Source organism: Leucopleurus acutus (assembly GCF_964270905.1).
Source record: "Leucopleurus acutus genome assembly, chromosome: 14".
NCBI lineage: Eukaryota > Metazoa > Chordata > Mammalia > Artiodactyla > Delphinidae > Leucopleurus > Leucopleurus acutus.
Genome location: NC_139156.1, coordinates 34,596,405 through 34,616,393, shown reverse-complemented (window position 1 = coordinate 34,616,393; position 19,989 = coordinate 34,596,405). Strand labels below are relative to the sequence as shown.

The window sequence follows — 19,989 nt, the reverse complement described above, 5'->3', positions numbered from 1 at the left end:
TTTTATTTTGTATGTCTCAGAAGATGTGTTCTGTATTAATGTTTTATGTTCAATAGCTGAATATCACTTATTTAGCTGAATATTACTTATTTGGTTCACTTTGTAAAATAATTTTTATATAATAAGCAATTCTAGTGCAAATCTGCTGGGTTTTTTTCATATTTTTTAATGCGTTCTGTTGGGTATAGTATAGAATTTTAAAACTTGCTTATTGCAGATTTCATCTCTCTGACATATACCCTAGGCAGATGATGTCAGTGCTCTCCTGACAGCAGCCATGCCCCCTTCTGCTCTGCCTTCATGTTATAAATCTCAAGTGCTCAATGGCGTGAGAAGCCCAGGAGCCACTGCAGATGCTCTGTCTTCAGGTCCATCCAGCCCATCAAGCCTTTCTGCAGCCAGCAGTCTTGACAACTTATCCGGCAGTTTTTCTGAACTGTCTTCAGTAGTTAGTTCAAGTGGAACAGAGGGTGCTTCCAGTTTGGAGAAAAAGGAAGGTGAGACATTCAGCCAAAATAACTGGTATTGTAGCCACATATTGTCATTTGGATTACTAAAAAGCCATTTTTTTAACCTTAGATACAACTGTTAGTATCAGATTAACATAGCCTAAAAGTTTTAGCCTTTTATTGTTTTCTTTACATTAGTATTAGAATTCCTAATGAAACTTTCTCCCTCTGCGATGAGACTTGATGAGTGTTCTGCTGCTAACCTACTCTTTAGATGTAAACATACTTTTTGAAAGGTATAGAAGTCCTTTTGGTTGAGTACTTATGCCTTTATTTATCTCTTCCAGTGTACTATTACAGAATTATGAAATACTTTTAACCCCACATCAAAATACCTAATTTTGAATATCATTTTTTAAAAAGAAAAGAAATGGAATTCCCTGGCGGTCCAGTGGGTAGGACTCAGCGCTCTCACTGCTGTGGGCCTAGGTTCAGTCCCTGGTTGGGTAACTAAGATCCCACAAGCCATGTGGCACAGCCAAAAAAAAAAAGAAAAGAAAAAAAGACACATACCTACAGTCTCTTTACCTTTTACCTGTCAAAATTGATCTCACCCTATGCAACACTGGAACTTATTTTCGTAAACTTTTTTTGTAAAATAGCTTATTACCTCTTCAAAGATAGGGAGGCTTTGCTTTTTTAATTGAGATATAATTGACATATAACATTTTATTAGTTTAAGCTGTATGGAAACATATTTGAAAGATACAATTAAAAATAAAATTTCTTAAAAAGAAAAGATAAAAGATATCTTTGTAACATGAGAGTTCCCCATTGGTTAACTCTTCTCTTCTAATAATGTTGAAATTTTATAGCTTTCTCCTTGCAATTTTTGATGTTAAGTTTAATATTATATCCCAAACAGCTGTTAATATTTTGCTTCATCTTTACATTCTTCATGCATGTAATAATGTCACAAAACTTTGCTGTTATAATGTTGATACACGTTATTCTGATATGAAATTTTGTGTACTGTGATTTTTTTTATTTTCTAGTTCCAGGAGTAGATTTTAGCATAACTCAGTTTGTAAGGAATCTTGGACTTGAACACCTAATGGATATATTTGAGAGAGAACAGGTAAGTACATGAGTTGTTTTGCTTGGTTTGGTGTTTGGGGGAACCTAAGGGAAAAATAGAACATACTTGAAATGCCCTGAACCATTCAGCCTGTTGAGGGGTGAAAAGGATGTTTTTTTAAGAGACTGGAAATCAGTCAGTCTTCTAATTTGGCTTGTTCTTGGAATATCCATTTAGTTTATTAGCACATAAAAATTGTTTCTTATGTAGTAGCAGTAAAATAGCTTTCTTGAGTAAGTTTAGCGTATTCATTTCTTAAAAGTAAGTTATCCTTGAGCTCAGTTTGTTCAATTCTGTTGTGTCAGTCACTACCCACTCTAAGCCTGACACTTTGCTAGCCACTATGGGGAGACACATAGACACACAAACTATATATCTGGGCGTTTCTAGAACAGTCCTAATTTAAAGTGTTCTGTCAGAATACATTCACTGATTTTTTGAGTCCAGAAAATATAATTATAGACTTGCACCTCTAAGGAACTTTCGATCTAGTTAGGGAGCTATACCAAGAACATATAAAGAGTCAAGTTTTTGGCATAGAAATTATAAGAAAAAAAGGGTTACTACAAGCTGGACTGTTCAGGGAAAGCTTCATGGAAGATTTGTAAAAAAAATACAGGATTTTAAAGAATGTCTTCAGTTTCACAAAATGGGAATAATATATTTGAGGTAAAAGGCTTAGTTTGAACAATGATGCTCAAGTTATCAGTTAGCATAGTCCAGAGTCTGTAGGAACATTACATTAAGACATTGTGTAAATAGGTTGGATGCAGAGTGATGGTAAAATAGTGTGCCTAAATGTGGCTAATTTGAAAATGCATTTTTGTTTTACAGTTTAGTTCTGCTCAGGTTCTTATATTAAATGAAAATAATGATATTTTTGGTAGTTCATGACTCAACTTTCTGTTTAATTATCTGCATCTTTTCAGTTTCAGTTTAACAGCTGGTGTGCTTTCATTTCTAATCTGTTTAGAGTAATTTGAAATAAATGGATAAATCTAATACATTGTGAGAACACCAATATATGAATGTCTTCCAAACAAGTCTTCTAAACAGTTTCATTCTCTTTTGTAAGATCACTTTGGATGTATTAGTTGAGATGGGGCACAAGGAGCTGAAGGAGATTGGAATCAATGCTTATGGACATAGACACAAACTAATTAAAGGAGTTGAGAGACTTATCTCTGGGCAACAAGGTATTTCATTTTAAGTCATTGCTATCATCAGTTTAACAGCTTGCACAAAGGCAGCCCTCAACTTAGTAAATGATAATTTTAAAATCTGTAACAGAGAGTCCACTTAATAAGAAGCGTACTGAGTAGGATTCCAGAAACCTGGGATCGAATCTTAAATCTGCCACTGTTAAGCTTCCTGAGCTGCTACCTTTAACTCTGTGAACCTAAGTGAAGTGTCTGGGCCATTGAGAAATGTGGGTGTTGCTTTATCTCTGAAGTTTTTTCCGTTATTTCCATTCACTTATTTCTGAAGTTATTGTAGCTCAAAAATTGTATGGTTCTAAAAGATCTGAAACTTGGATATCTAATATCTTATGGTAATATAATAGGTAATGACTAGGTGTTCAGGCCTGCCCATAAAATAATGTTGTGAATCTCTTTTGTTGTAGTTAAATTCTAAACACTTGCAGTAAAAATATTGGGGAACAAAAGAAAAACAAAAAAAAATATATTGGGGAATAGTAATGTTGCAACTAAAGAAACTTAGCAAAACAAAGTTGAAAAATATTTTATTTCTCTTGAATGTTGATATGTTAGGAAAATGCAAATTGCATTTGTTCAGTAGATATTCACACTTCCTGTATATCAGGTCTTGAGTATAAAAGATGAATTATTTTAGGTGTCAGAACCACATTTTAAGTTCATTGTTAAACTGAGGGAGTGATGTACCCCAGGGTCAGAAACATCCTGTAATTGAAGACCTGGCTGTACAACTGTGGTTAAAGACAAACCCCCATTAGCAAAACTGAGAGCATTTTTAGGGAAGGATGTATGCTAGCCAGGATAGGTCCATCTCTTGAAGAAGAAAAAAGAGAGCTTTGAAAATCAGGTGATTCAAGCTAAAGAATGTTTTAGACTGGAATTCTGGAATAGAATTGATTAAAGGTAGATGCACTTTACTTGCCTGATAGGAACTGGGGCAGAACATTTAAAATGCGAGATAGTCTTGGATATTTCTAGTATAGAAGACAAAATTTTATGAGATAAAGAAGAGGGAAGATTCGTGGCTCCCTAGAATGTTAGTATGAAGAGGAGCTAGAACCCTCAGTTGTGGACTGGCATCATGACTCTACTAGAAAACACTGGATCTGGTAGGATAGCAGTTAAGACTGTTGAAAGGCTCAGGAAACGATGGAAACAGGTACACCGCCTTCAAGTGTCAGGTACGTACCTCCGTGCTGCCTCTGGTCATTCTGATAACATCCAGCTACAATTTAGTAGGAACATTCATTCCTACATGGAGGAGAAACATCATGACACAGAATGACTCTGTCTGATCTAGCACATCAGGGTCACTTTCCTACATAAAGTTACCACCTTCCTCATTTTCATTTGAAGCCAAGATTCTATACCTATATTATACCCAATTTGCAAAATGGAACCAGTGGCAAGCTTCTGACACTCTCTCATCTCGCTGACTTAACAGCCTTAGCCAGCATTCAGTGCATCAAGTCAGTAGATTACTTTTTCTGGGACTTACCTGGTGGTGCAGTGGTTAATAATCCGCCTGCCAATGCAGGGGACACAGGTTCGAGCCCTGGTCCGGGAAGATCCCACATGCCGCAGAGCAGCTAAACCCTTGCACCACAACTGCTGAGCCTGTACTCTAGAGCCCGTGACCCACAGCTACTGAGCCCGTGCGCAGCAACTGCTGAAGCCCACGCGTCTAGAGTCCATGCTCCACAACAAGAGAAGCCACCACAGTGAGAAGCCCACGCACCGCAACAAAGAGCAACCCCCGCCCGCTGCAACTAGCAAAAGCCTACGCGCAGCAACAAAGACCCAATGCAGCCAAAAATAAATAAATAAATAAATTTATTTTTTTAAAAAATAGATTACTTGTTCTCATCTTTCAGCACTGATAAATGTCTTCTTGAGGCCATTAGAAGATGGCTTAGTCAAGTGTTTGTCACAGACTTTATTAAGTATTTTTTCTATAAAATACCTTCTCTGTATAGTCTCCATACTTCCTGTAGACATTGTAATTCAGCCATATCTATACATCTTTATTAGAGTTTGGCATGTTGGTGGTAGTACTGTTACTCAGACCAGAACAGTGCTCTTAGTCTCCAGAGGCAAACCGTCATGCATTAACCCAGCAGTAAAGCATCTGAGCCCTAACTCAGAAAACAGTGGAGCTCTGGAGATCTTGTAGAGATTAAAGGAGAGTTGTGTTATAGTTGTAACAAAGAAATTAGAAAATTCTGTTTTAAGATTCCATTTAAAAAGCTTTTGTGAGAGTAAAGATACAAAAATATATATGATTATCTTGACTGTTGACATTCAGAAAATATGACAAATTCATTGCTGAATTAAAGAATCTATCATGGGTTAGAATAAGCATTCCATCGTTAGTAGACTTTATGACTTCTCATTCTTGGATGATTTAAAATTACCTAAGGCCATGCAAGTTTCTTCCTCAATTTTACAAAAAATAAAGGGACCAAATGCTGAAAGGGCTGCCTAGTTAATAAAGGAAATAATTTGAAGAAGAAAACATGTGACAAACAGGAAATAAAGAATAGAAAGATTTTGTGAACTATTCTCACAAAACCCTTATGACTTGTAAGATTAAAAAAAACAGTCATCTAAATGCAGTGTGATATTCTGGTTTGGATCCTGGTAAAGTAAAAGGACATTAGTGGGGAAAACTGGTGAAATCCGAATAAAATCTGAACTTAATTTTTGACAGGTGTACTATGATTGTGTAAAATGGTAACATTAAGGAAACATTAATGTTCCTGATGGTAATATTAGGAAGTGGAGTGAGAGCACACAGGAACTCTGAGTGCTCTCAGCCTTCCTGTAAATCTAAATTATCCTAAAATAAAAAGTTTTTTAAAATCGGTAGTAAGCATCAGATAAATTAGGTGGTTGTTTTGGGTTGATGTTTATTGGGGGGTTTTTTGGCAAATATTTTTTTACCTTTAAATTTCATTTGATAGGTCTTAACCCATACTTAACTCTGAACACCTCTGGAAGTGGAACAATTCTCATAGATCTGTCTCCTGATGATAAAGAGTTTCAGTCTGTGGAGGAAGAGGTATGTTCATATACCTTAAATAAATGTTGGTTCAGTAGGCTAAATTTCCCAGAAGTTTCCAGATCTACTTGAACATGTATGTAGCAGGGTTTTTTAATGTCCCTAACTCTTTACCACCTGGAAAACTTCTGAAATCAGCATTTAAAGTACACTATCTCAGTAAACCTTAATTCTAATAACTTGGTTTAGCACTACAATTAATACACAGAATTCTGTTGAAGAAGAGGTTGCTAATACTTTGTTCCTTCATGAAGGCAATTGCAAAGCCCAGTATCTTAGACAAGACCCAGAACATGTGAATGCTACTTATCTAGGAAATTTTTTTCTAGCTTTCTTCATAAAACTCTTGGATCCACCAAAATCTTAGAATACTGCCTTGCACTTTGAAGAACATCATACCCTAAATGTGTGAGCTGAGCACAGAGATACAAAGTTGAGTGAGACTTAGTTCTAAAGCTCAGGAAACTCCAACTCTCAATGAAATACAAATTGTGCTTTATTAGAGCAAAACAAATGGGAACAAATAAATCATTGGGGTTTTTTTTGGTATGTGAAGTGGTTGGCTTTGTATGTTTAGCTCACCTATGCATCTGCTTGTTTCTTTTTCTTCCTGTAGTTTGCATTGTATAATTTTCACCTATATGTATTTTTAGATTGATTGTATTACCTATCTGCTATCCCTCAAAAATAGTACGTGTGAACTTATAGAATTCATTCCTTAAACAACAGAAATGTTAAAAACCCATTTTGTATTCTCAAAAATAGAATCATATGAGTCAAGAACCATGTTCCCTAAATCAAAAAAAAAACACAAAAGCTAATGCACGTATATTTGGAATATTTTTCCATCAGATGCAGAGTACAGTCCGAGAGCACAGAGATGGAGGTCATGCAGGTGGAATCTTCAACAGATACAATATTCTCAAGGTAATAAGTTAGTAGAAATAAAGTTTGCTGAGACCATAGTTTTCAAAGCCTGAAGCCATGATTAACTTTCACAAGAATGTAATCTGTCCAGCCCAATAAGTCTTTCACAGGGCATATGGGGATATTTTGGGAAAGAATATGTCCTTGGAAGGTTAAGATCCCCAAATCTCTGTACTAAACACTAGTTCAGCCTCTGTTGAACATATTTAAGTTTAGGGATTATGCTTTATCTTGGGGTAAAGGTAAATCCTGCAGGTTTAGGACTTTAAATATGTAAACTACTATTAAGGTACTCTGTTGTAACAAAGTTGAATTTTTTTGTGACTCATGGAAGGACTCCCATCTTTATAATTGCACCATGGTTTGTTTGTCCTAACTGTGACTACTCCAGGTTTCTGTGAGTCCCCACATACACCAATTTTTGGTAATTTTATTAGTACTCCTTGTATACCTTCCATATTTCCAAAAATAGTCTTTAAAAAAATGTTTTAAAGAGAGTCCTGACTGTTATTGATATCAGTTATTCTTCTCAGGACCTTTTTCAGCTTTGCTAGTTTGTATTGTTGTTGTTGAAGCTATATAGCAACCAAACTGCATACTCTACTTGAGATGCATAGTGGTTTTCTATTAACTACATTGGTATATTCTTAATCATTATAAGAGTTAGAGTTATAATTAAAATGTGGCAAGTATCTTTCTAATACCTAAATTTTAAACTCAAAGGTGAACAGTATCAAATCTTTCAGCTGTGTTGTAGTACTGTTTCACAATAATATACTATTATGAGTATACTAATAGATGTCATATTTTAGAATTAGTGAATACTAAAATTATTCATTGAGATTGCTCTGTTCATACTATTTAGAAATAAGATGATATAAAACAAGAACACATTATTCAGGTGAAACGGTTATTCTTCTGGGAGCTGTATTTTATTAGTTCATATCATAGTATGACCTGAGTGACATCTTGAGATTTCTATTCATGGATATATATATAGTAATTTTTAATAAGACAAATAATTACTCCTACTACAGGCAAATTTCAGTCAAGTCCCTTTTGTGTGCAAGCAGTAACAGAATGTGTAGAGGTTTGTTAAGGGTGCAGGCAGGGAAGAGAATATGTGTTTGATTTCCAAAGTTACTGAATTTGGGAGGTATGCTGTTTTCTTCCTCTATAAAGGTATTTTAATGTAATATCTAATAAAAGTTTTTTCATTGATAAAACTTTGTTCCCTTTTATTTTTAAACATTAATGAGCTCTGTTTATGCCAGTTGTGTGCCTTGATTATGTCTGTGATGGTATTTTGAGTTAATTTGAACCAAGACTAAAACCACCAGCTCCCAGATGTGTTCTAGGACCAGCAGGGGGCTGTAGCACCCTTAAATACAGCTAAGAAACAGCACTAGGATTGTAAATTTTGACAGTACTCCTAATGAAACCAGTATCCATCTTTAACTCTTCTCCAGACAAATTTTAGGAATTGGAGGGGTAGGGAGGGATAGAGGGAGTACTAGGTAGGTGTATGTGTTTGTGTGTGTGTGTGTGTGTGTGTGTGTGTGTTTGGTGTGGCTATTTCAATTTTTTTTTTAACATCTTTATTGGAGTATAATTGCTTTACAATGGTGTGTTAGTTTTTGCTTTATAACAAAGTGAATCAGCTATACATATACGAATATCCCCATATCCCCTCCCTCTTGCGTCTCCCTCCCACCCTCCCTATCCCACCCCTCTAGGTGGTCACAAAGCCCCAAGCTGATCTTGCTGTGCTACGCAGCTGCTTCCCACTAGCTATCTATTTTGCATTTGGTAGTGTATATATATCCATGCCACTCTCTCACTTCGTCCCAGCTTACCCTTCCCCCTCCCCGTGTCCTCAGTCCATTCTCTACGTCTGCATCTTTATTCCTGTCCTGCCCCTAGGTTCTTCATAACCTTTTTTTTTTAATTCCATATATATGTGTTAGCATACGGTATTTGTTTTTCTCTTTCTGACTTGCTTCACTCTGTATGACAGACTCCAGGTCCATCCACCTCACTACAAATAACTCAATTGCGTTTCTTTTTATGGCTGAGTAATATTCCATTGTATATATGTGCCACATCTTCTTTATCCATTCCTCTGTCAATGGACTTAGGTTGCTTCCACGTCCTCACTATTGTAAATAGAGCTGCAGTGAACATTGTGGTACATGACTCTTTCTGCATTATGGTTTTCTCAGGGTATGTGCCCAGTAGTGGGATTGCTGGGTCATATGGTAGTTCTGTTTTTAGTTTTTTAAGGGACCTCCATACTGTTCTCCATAGTGGCTGTACCAATTCACATTCCCACCAGCAGTGCAAGAGGGTTCCCTTTTCTCCACACCCTCTCCAGCATTTATTGTTTGTAGATTTTTTGATGATGGCCATTCTGACTTGTGTATTTCAAATATTTTTAATTAAAAACAGATAAAGATGGTATTTTGAGCCAGATAAAGCAGGGGGGAAAGGATAGTATTCTCTTTCTTATACTTCCATACAGAACTCAGCATGTCTGATTTGGAGGTGTTTTAGTAATAATTCTAAAGTAATGAGAATGGAAGTATTTTAATCAATTAACAGTACTCTTGACCTTTACATATAGCTTTTTTCCCCTTTGTAGTTTTTTGATTTCCAAAATGTACCTATATTTCCATTTTTATGGTTGGGTTAAAGTTTTTTAGTTGACTAAAAATAACACATAATTTATATTTCAGAGAAAAGTTTTGCCTTTCTTCTGGCCCTATGTGGCCCATTTTTGGATAAGATTAATTATTATGATGTAGAGATTTTATTTTTCTGGTTTCTTTTTAAAGATTCAGAAAGTTTGTAACAAGAAACTATGGGAAAGATACACTCACAGGAGGAAAGAAGTTTCTGAAGAAAACCACAACCATGCAAATGAAAGAATGCTATTTCATGGTAAGATTCCTCTCCCCCAACCCTACCACCATCCTCCTCCGCATTTTTTGTCAGGTTTGAAATAATAATGAATCTGTATATTCCTCATGTCATTTTTAAAAAATAAATAGTATTTCTGTAAATCTTTAAATTTATATTTTTTTGTGATTTTTTTTTGGCTGTGTTGGATCTACGTTGCTGTGCATGGGCTTTTCTCCAGTTGCGGCGAGCAGGGTCTACTCTTCGTTGCAGTGCGCGGGCTTCTCATTGCAGTGGCTTCTCTTGTTGAGAAGCACGGGCTCTAGGCATGTGAGCTTCAGTAGTTGTGGCGCATGGGCTCAGTAGTTGTGGCTCACAGGCTCTAGAGCACAGCCTCAGTAGTTGTGGCGCACGGGCTTTGTTGCTCTGTGGCATGTGGGATCTTCCAGACCAGGGATCTAACCCGTGTCCCCTGCATTTGCAGGCGGATTCTTAACCACTGGGCCACCAGGGAAGTCCCTGTATTTTTAACGTCTTTTTTGAGTTTTTATGTTTTACAGTGGGTCGTGTATAAATAGGATTACCATAACAGAAAAAGTGTAGAAATGAGAATGTTGACTATTCATATTTTCCCTTTTATTTTAATATAGTTGATTTTGTGTGATGATTACTCGGAAAAATGGTGTTTTACTTTTAACTGGTTGGGTGAATTAAAGTTAAAATAAGATCTGAAAATTGCCTCAGAAGAATATATGCATCCTGTTCTGACTGATTCTAAGTGTCAAGGCTACATGTAACTTCAGCGAAAAGAGCCACTGTCATTGAACCTATGGAGTTTTCTGAGAACTTTTGTTGAATTGCGAGCACCATTACTTGTCATTCTTGAAATTTCCTGTTTATGTTGCAAGTTGGTAGGTGTTGATGATTGGTGTTTCGTGTTTATAGCAAAGATTAATATAGATATTAATGTAGTGTTTATCAAGTCTTCAGGCACATTATCCATGATCAGTCCAGTCTGTTCCTTCAGTTGGCTTTGATTGCAGAAAATTTTTAGAGACTGGTAAAGTGCTATAAAACACAACATTTAAATTTCACAGTCCCCTGGAAGAATGGCTATAGCAGACTGAATTGGTATATAATATCTAAATGGTACTTCTCATTCCAATACCCTAAAAATCATCATGATAATTTCTTGGCACAGAGCATATTTATTTATGTATTGACTTGATGGTTGTAATGAATAATTTTTTCTGTTTTATAATAGAAATGGTTTTGGGTTTTCCAAATTCAAATAAGTTATTGTATTCTTCAGTATTTCTGTAAAGTGGAATTCAGTGTATTTTCCTGTCCCTTTATGAACAGGGACACTGATCTTGATGGATCAGTTAGTTGTGTTATACTGGCTTTTCCCAACCCCCAGCCTCACTCCACTCCCTGGCCTGGTACCCATGCTTAGTACCTCCTCTCCTTTGGCTAAGCTCCTTCTTGGCACACGTGCAAGGAAGGAGGAGAAAGAAGTCAATATGTAGGGAAAGAAGGAACACACCACATTTACAGTTGAAATCTGGTACTAGCAAGTGATAAAAGGCAGAGAAGTGGAAGGATAGGAGAGAAGAGGTGTAAAGAAGAAAATGAACATGAAAAGATCACTTTGGCCACTTTTGATATCTAGAAAAAGTACACAGATGTGGGCATCATTGCATGACCTAATTGCATTCAGCCTTGCCGTAAGAGGTGAATTATGAGACTCTTGGTCTGGATACGTATGAATTTGGGGCCTGGAATTTGATAACTCTAGCATTGATATTTCAGGTGATCTGTTTGTTTTTCTAGTTGAATCTGTATGTGTCCTTACTTTGGCATCTGAACCGCCACCCTATTAGAAACATTCATTCATATTAGCAATTCTTCTAAAATAACTATTTATTCTAAAGTGGTGAGCTAGCTGACAGTTAACTTGTTAACCCTTGTGTTTTGAATTTGCTTTATTGTGGTGGTGGTGTATATATGTTTAAGAATTTAACTTCTAAGAGGCTTTAGCTTTTGTTCTTTTTCTTCTAAGATAATTTTAAAATGTTATGTATTTGTATGTATTTTAGGGTCTCCCTTTGTTAATGCAATTATTCATAAAGGCTTTGACGAAAGGCATGCCTACATAGGTGGCATGTTTGGAGCTGGGATCTATTTTGCTGAAAACTCTTCCAAAAGCAATCAGTATGTGTATGGAATCGGAGGAGGTACTGGGTGTCCAGTACACAAAGACAGATCTTGTTACATTTGCCACAGGTAAGAGATCACTTGTTCTCGTTTATTTTGATAAGAATCAGATAAGAACTAGTTTCAAATTTGAGAAATTTGGGGGGCACAACATTATCTCGGACAACTTTAGGAATCCAAACTAGTCATATTTCAGGTTGCTTTTGGTCCTCTCACCAGTTCTAGTAATGGTTAATATTTATTAAATGATCTGTATGGGCCAAGCACAGTTCTACACACTTGACCTATTCAACTCATTTGATCATTAGAGCATATGGTGCTTTTAGAATATGGAATAGAAGATATCACTGGGCATGAAAGAGATTTTATTGTGGACTATTTAAAAATCTAGTATTCAAAGGCTAAAATGGCATTACTTGTTACACCTAATCATTTCATGGCAATGTGTGAGGGAGTCTCTCTTCCAGTGTGATAGTGATCTTAATCCTCAATCTGTGATGTTACTACTCAAAAAGTTACAATAAAATACATCAGCCCCTTTAGAAAGCACATTATCAAAGAACTACTTTGTACTTCTTTCCTACTTTCAGTTACCCTGGTCTAACTCAGTTGTTAAAATCATTCAAATGACTTGGGTCTAATTGATAAAATCCTTATAGATAAATAAATTATCTTTCACCATTTGAAAAATCAAGTAAGATTAATTACTGAGGTTTATTCTATAGTTAGGACACTGCTTATAAAGACCTAGAACAGTAACTATCAAACATGAGCAAGCTCAGCATCACCTGGACAGCTAGTAAAAACAAAGATTCCGGTGCCATGCGTCCTGAGTTGTTGATTTAGTAGGTGGAGCCCTAGAACTTGAATTTCTGCCAGTTTCTACCAAGTTCCTAGCTGATGCTGAAGCTTCTGATCACTGATGTAGAAACCCTGGAGCAGTAGTTCTCAGCTTTGGCAGCACATTGGAGTTACCTAAGGGGCTTTAAAAACTAACGCCTGTGTCCCACCCTCAAGAGATTCTCACTTAATTGGTCTGGGGTCTGGTCTGTGCATGGGATTTTTAAAACCTTCCCAGCTGACATTGAAAGGTTACCAAGGGTAAAGGACTGTAGTCCTGAAGGGAAACAAAGACTGTTTATGTTTTGTTCTTGTTGTTTGCCCCCTAAATTTAGACTCACATAGGTATCTACAGTCAGTCCTCTTGGGTATGACCTCCCACCCATTTCTATTTTAGATCATAAGTTGGAATGGTTAGGAGGCTTGTAATTTCTTGAGATTCTGTAAATTGAACATTGCTACTTTTACTTGTCATATATTATCTGGAGGCTAAATAGTTCTGATTATTAGTATTAGTAGTAAGCATTGTTCGAGTACCTCTTCTCAGCTGTCTTTGGAGTAGAATGCTTGTATGTCTGGAAATAAGTTTATTTATTAACTTAAGATTTCTGTATGCTGGATTATCATGGGACTGATTGTGACTATAATAGAAAATCTATTAGAAACGCTAAGCAGGGCTTCCCTGGTGGCACAGTGGTTAAGAATCCGCCTGCCAATGCAGAGGACACGGGTTTGAGCCCTGGTCCGGGAAGATCCCACATGCCACGGAGCATCTAAGCCCATGCACCACAACTACTGAGCCTGCTCTCTAGAGCCCACAAGCCACAACTACCGAAGCCCATGCACCTAGAGCCTGTGCTCCACAACAAGAGAAGCCACCTTAACGAGAGGCCTGCGCACCGCAACAAAGAGTAACCCCCGCTCTCTGCAACTAAAAATAAAGCCCATGTGCAGCAATGAAGACCCAAAGCAGCCATAAATATATATATAGAAAGAAAGAAAGAAACGCTAAGAAGGTTTCCATAGGGCATATTTAGAATAAAAAGTACATACCCCGTCTTCTTTGGAGACAGAATCATCAATTAGTCCACCAAATCTCCTCTTCTCCTATATAGAAAAAAGGAAATTAGAGAAACAACGAAGTAATAAAAAGTTCATTGGATCTAAGGAAGGCCAATCATATGCCTGTGGGGAGTGGGAAAGTAATACTTAAAACTTCTGGTGAGGGAAGACCTATTTGAAGATGTGACATTTCAGCTGAAACTTGAAAAATGAATATTAGACAGTAGAAGAGTGGTAGAATACATATCATTCTAGATGATAGAGGAGACAGCATGTCTGATGGCCATAGGGCAAGAAAGTTTGGCCTGTGGGAAGAAAAACTAATGCTCCTGGGCATAATGAACACAGAGTAAAATTCAAGAATTTAGAGCCACTAAAAGGAATTTGGATTTTCTTCTAGGCACAGTGAGTAGCCTCTAAAAGGTTTTAAGCAGAAAAGCGATGCGATCTGATTTATGGTTTTTGTTGTTTGTTGGGTTTTTTTCCCTAAATCACTGATTGCTTGGATGGAAAATAATTTAGACAAGAATTAGAGGGCTTCCCTGGTGGCGCAGTGGTTGAGAGTCCACCTGCCGATGCAGGGGACGCGGGTTCGTTCCCCGGTCCGGGAAGATCCCACGTGCCACAGAGTGGCTGGGCCCGTGAGCCGTGGCCGCTGGGCCTGCGCATCCAGAGCCTGTGCTCCGCAATGGGAGAGGCCACAACAGTGAGAGGCCCGCGAACCGCAAAAAAAAAAAGAATTACAGTAGAAACAGAAAGACTAGTTCAAAGGCCATTGTTACAGTCCAGGTGAAAATTCAAAGGCCATTGTTACAGTCCAGGTGAAAATTCAAAGGCCATTGTTACAGTCCAGGTGAAAATTTTGGTGATTTGGACTCAATAGTGACAGTAGAGTTAAGAAAAGAGAATGGATTTCAATACATTTTGAAAGTGGAATCCACGGGACTTACCTGGGTAAATGTTCAACTTTGTAAGGCACTTCATGGAAGCCCCTTAAAACCTCCTCCTCCTTCCCACTTGGGCTATGATTTGTGCTTTTGCTGGGATACAAACAGGATGGCAGAGTCTATATCACTTTAAGATTATTACAATCGCTATAAGATATCATTTTATAGTTAAAATAAGGATTAATTAAAGTGACAGATTCTTTCATTAGTGAGAGTAGTAGAAGACATTCTTACAAAGTTCTTTAAAGGGTAAAATGATAGAAACAATCATAAGTGTTCATGTATAAATGCATTAAAAAGCTATGTAGTGTACATAAGTAAAATTGTCACGTACGACTTGTCTTCAGGGAGATCTTTTCCTTTTCACATGTTATAGGCAGCTGCTCTTTTGCCGGGTAACCTTGGGAAAGTCTTTCCTGCAGTTCAGTGCAATGAAAATGGCACATTCTCCTCCAGGACATCACTCAGTCACTGGTCGACCCAGTGTAAATGGACTAGCATTAGCTGAATATGTAATTTACAGAGGAGAACAGGTAATTCAGTTTTATTTGCTCATCTTCAAAAATGCTTTAGAGCCATACTTTAACCTCTTACTAATCCTTTAAATTGACAAGGCATATTGCCTAAGAGCTGGATTTCTTTTTAACTCATATTTGGAAATTATTTCAGACTTAAAGAAAAATTGCAAAAATAATAAAGAGAATTCCCTTATAACCTTTACCCAGATCTTCCAAATGTTAACATTTTAGCATTCTCTCTTTCTCCTTTATCATGCTCTCCCTACTGTATGTGTGTATACTTTTTTTTTTCTGAGCTGCTTGGAAGTAGGTAATAGGCATCTTTCTTTACCCTTAAATTCTTCAGTGTGTATTTCCTAAAAACAAGGACATTCCCTTAAAATTGTCAAAATCAGGAAAATATCATTAATGTAATATATCTAACCTACAGACCTTATTCAGATTTTGTCAACCATACTTTTTTTTTTAGCTTCTGTAAAATATAATTAGCATCCTATATTTAATAGATAACCTCTCTGTAGCAAAGAAATGTATCATTCCCTCTTGCTCTTAGTGACATAGATCCAGTCAAAAGCATCTCTAGAGCGTTGTGTACTGGGGATACGTATCAGGATCACCTCAGTTATTAAAAACAAACGCATGCTTAATACTCATCCTAGACCTGCTGATTGAGAGTCTAAGGGATTGGAGTCAAGGTAAGGCTGTTTTGGGAAAATGCCCTTTGATGATTCTGATCCACAGCACTAATTTAGAACCTCTTCCCTAGGAATCCTTATAATAAGTCTCCTTTCAAAAAATTTGTTTACCAATATTTGAATTAATCTTTCTCTTCTAGGCTTATCCTGAATATTTAATTACTTACCAGATTGTAAGGCCTGAAGGTATGGTTGATGGATAAATAGTTGTTTTAGGAAACTAGCAACACTGAACCTAAAATCATCTAAGCAGCTGGTGGCCTCGTAAGTTTTACTCCTTTGCTGAGAAAAATCATCTTGTCCACAAGCCTGTGGCAAAAGGTTAAAAATGTGAAAGGATTTTAACATTCTGACTTGATAAAGCTTTAATAATGTACAGTGTTTTCTAAATATTTCCTGTTTTTCAGCACTTTAACAGATGCCATTCCAGGTTAAACTGGGTTTGTCTGTACTAAATTATAAACAGAGTTAACTTGAATCTTTTATACGTTATACATTGATTCTAACAGAAACTGTAATTCCCCTCAACAGAACTCATTTTACTAATATAGTACTGTGTTCTTTAAAACACAGCATTTACACTGAATACAGTTTCATTTGTAAAACTGTAAATAAGAGCTTTTGTACTAGCCCCATATTTATTTACATTGCTTTGTAATATAAATCTACTGTTTTAGAACTGCAGCGGTTTACAGATTTTTTTCATATGTACTGCTCATCTGTACTTCATCTTGCATCATCATGATTGAATGATCTTTTACCTTTGATTCCAGAGGCTATGTTGAGTCGTTAGCAGAGACCTTGTCACTTGGGAAGGATTGATTCATCAGATTTAATTTGCTGATGGAAGCATTTATGTCTCATTAGAAGTCTTTCCCATTTAAGAGCTTGTTTCATAAATACTCTGGGAGTTTAATTTGTGATAACTTTGTATGTATAACACACATTCCAAAGAGCTCTAACTATGATGGTCCTGATTATTAAAGACACTTCTTTACTAGCCTCAAACTCTGGGTTTCACATTGGAAAATTTTCTCATGTCATTTTGTGAAAATTAGAGCAAGAGCTTCTATTTTTTAGAGAGGCTAAATCCTGCCACTGAACAATTATAGTGTTCTTTTCATGGAATGTAAATAGGAAGTTGAATTTTCAGATGTGGGAAGGGTAATCCTGAAAGTTTTCCAGCCTGTTCTAATTAGCTTAAATCTAAAGGGAAAAAAATAGCAGATGGGAGTGGGTAGTTTTTTCTCTGAAGTTATTTTTCTCCTGTTCTTTTTCTTTGGCCTTACTGTTTTACTTATAGCCAGTCTGTACACCATAGGTAAGCTCAACCCAAAACCATGAAATGTAGGTGTCCCAGTTCTCTCCTGGCCTCCTGAATAGGCAGGTGCAGTGAAATGGGTGCTTCCGCTCCTGGGTTGCCTCATCATGACGTGGTACACCCACTTGGAAATAACGCTTTGTTTATGCACCACCTGGTGGCCAGGCTCGTTGGGCAGCTGTGGAGGGGAATGCTATCCCATAAAATGCCATTCCTATTTTTTAACATAAAACTATCTTTTCCATGAAATATGCTAAAGCATCTTGGTACAGAGACATGAGTTACAGCTTGGCAGTCTGTTTGTTGACTGTAGTTCTCTCAGAAGTCAAGGCAAGATTGTTACCTATTAAATCTTTGTTAATGAGGCTGTTCCCCTTCACTCTCTGTACCAGTTCACATTTGTTTTACATTTTATTCGGTCTCTAAATTAACTGGGCTTTTGCAGTAACTTGTACATAAAGTGCTAGAAAATCATGTTTCTTGTCTTGAGTAAGAGTTAATCACAGTAAATGTATTGCATATCTGGAGTTGTGTTTCTATGATGTAAATTGTGATCATTTAAGAGGTCAATTCCTGACCATGAAGTGCTTTATACAGCTCTCTAATAATGGCAGATATCCTAACGTCATTCTTGGAACACAAATGGAGTATGCCAAATTTTATGTAATTTTTCAGGTTCTGGAAGCTAGGTTTTATAATTAGAAGATAATGAGATGAGTTAATGGAGTTTATATTTACATACCTTATCTCTCAACATTTAGCCCATATTGCTCACCCTTTGAGTGACTCTGGAATTGCTTATCATGTAAAATCATCATGGTCTATGAGTTTACGATATTGCAGCCTGTGTTGTTTCATCTAATCCATTGCTTAATTAGTGTGTTGCTTTTCTATGAATGATTATATTGTGGTTAATATGTTAGCATGGCAATATTTCAGATAGCTTTTTGTTAGGAGCTTGGGGGGTGGTTGGGGGTGACTGGGGATTTCTTTGACGTTTTTGCATGGAATACCTTACTTTATTGATGATGGAATTGCTTTTTCTTTTGTCTTGTGATTTTTTTTAAGAGATTTAAATTTTTGTGTGAGTAGTACTATTATATCCATCTTGAGTGTCTTACTTGTATCACATTCCATACCCTCATTTAATTCTTAATAAACTGTTCACTTGTTTTTCTGGGTAGCATGGTAATTACTGGAATAGCATAAATGTGTTGTTGAATGGTCTTTGAGAAAATGGATTAAGATTACAATAAACCACAATTTCAGGAAAATAATGTAGTTCTGAGTCTAATAGTGATAAAGACTGCAGTTTAAAATCTGAAATACTGAATGTCGTGACCATACCTGCTCAGATGCTTTAAGATGAAAGTAGCTGTCAGACACTTTTAGACATTTAGTCTGTCCTACACAAGTTTTGGCAAACCTTAAAGCTGTTTCCTGGGAAATCTATCTTTTTTTTTTTGGCCACACCACACAGTTTGCAGGGTTTTAGTTCCCCGACCAGGGATCAAACCCGGGCCCTCGGCAATGAGAGCTTGGAGTCCTGACCGCTGGACCGCCAGGGAATTCCCCTGGGAAATCTATCTTAACTTATAAAGAGGAATAAGAATATATTTTTATATTCCGTGTCATAGAAAATTTCTTTATAACTTTACAAATCTTAAAGTTAGTAGTATTTAGTATTCTTAAAAGAAAGTATAGTAAGATAAATGTATTTTAGGTTTCAGTATGCTAAGTGTCTGTGTGTGTGATCAGGTCCCTGCTTACCATAATAGGAGAATGATGGTGCAAATAATCCATAAGTCATTTGGCTTTGAAATATTTTTCAGCAGCTTTATCTTACTGCTTGATTCGGTATAATATTAAAGTGTTCGCTTGCTAGTTCCTAAGCATGCATGCCATTGTATGATGTGATCCAGTTGTTTGCAGGGTGATGAGGAGAGAAAACTTGCAAATAAATTTCCCTAAGCTTTTGTGATTAGTATTCCTGACTGGCCCTTTACCTACTGTCCTGTCCTATCAGAGGACTAGAGTAACAGAGGAAGCAAGTGGTCATATACATTCTTCACCAGGAGAACTGCCAGATTTGTGTAGAGTTAGACTGTAATGTGGCCTTTTCGCTATCTGCTGAATCTCTATCCGCCTCCTCCTTTTCATGCTTACTAGCTGAGGAAGACTGACATAAAATACTTAATGATACCTTCTTAGAAGGTTCTTGCTCTCCATATACAAGCCACCATTGTCAGAAGTGTCTTCTCCACTTTGTTATTCACCCACAGTTGTCATCATCATCACAAAAATCTGCACAAAGCCCCTCAGATGGTCTGCCAATACACTGTGGAGCGGTGCTACGCAAAAGTGGCCTGCAGGTGGGGCTGGTCTGCAACCTATTTGTTACCAGCCCGTGGAGAGATGAAAACAAAAATTGAGAGGAAACTTTTATAGCAGTTTGACATTGATGCAATGTTTTAAATTTCTTTTTTCTTCTTTTTTTAAGGCCGTGCCGTGCAGCATGTGGGATCTTAGTTCCCCAACCAGGGATCAAACCCATGCCCCCTGCATTGGGAGCATGGAGTTTTAACCACCGGCCTGGCAGGGAAGTCCTCTTAAATTTCTTTAACTAAAATATTGGTCTGTAACAAATTGGAAATTAAGAGGAAAACAGAAACAGTAGTCCCGCACAGATAATTTGAAAG

The 19,989-nt window shown here is 36.9% G+C and overlaps 1 protein-coding gene across 2 annotated transcripts in view; it reads left to right on the top strand.

The window, feature by feature from the left end:
• Positions 1-18,729, top strand: part of TNKS2 (tankyrase 2) — a 63,556-nt gene extending 44,827 nt beyond the window's left edge. The window contains exons 19-27 of one of the 2 annotated variants that reach the window (XM_082854953.1): positions 245-497; positions 1,505-1,587; positions 2,663-2,783; positions 5,768-5,865; positions 6,718-6,792; positions 9,627-9,732; positions 11,790-11,976; positions 15,133-15,289; positions 16,110-18,729. In XM_082854953.1, the coding sequence (XP_082711079.1) occupies positions 245-497; positions 1,505-1,587; positions 2,663-2,783; positions 5,768-5,865; positions 6,718-6,792; positions 9,627-9,732; positions 11,790-11,976; positions 15,133-15,289; positions 16,110-16,172 (1,143 nt within the window). In that variant the 3' untranslated portion in view covers positions 16,173-18,729. Of the gene's footprint in view, positions 1-244; positions 498-1,504; positions 1,588-2,662; positions 2,784-5,767; positions 5,866-6,717; positions 6,793-9,626; positions 9,733-11,789; positions 11,977-15,132; positions 16,089-16,109 lie in introns of those variants that run through there. The other variant, XM_082854952.1, reaches the window with a different exon arrangement.
• The last annotated feature ends 1,260 nt before the right edge of the window (positions 18,730-19,989 follow it).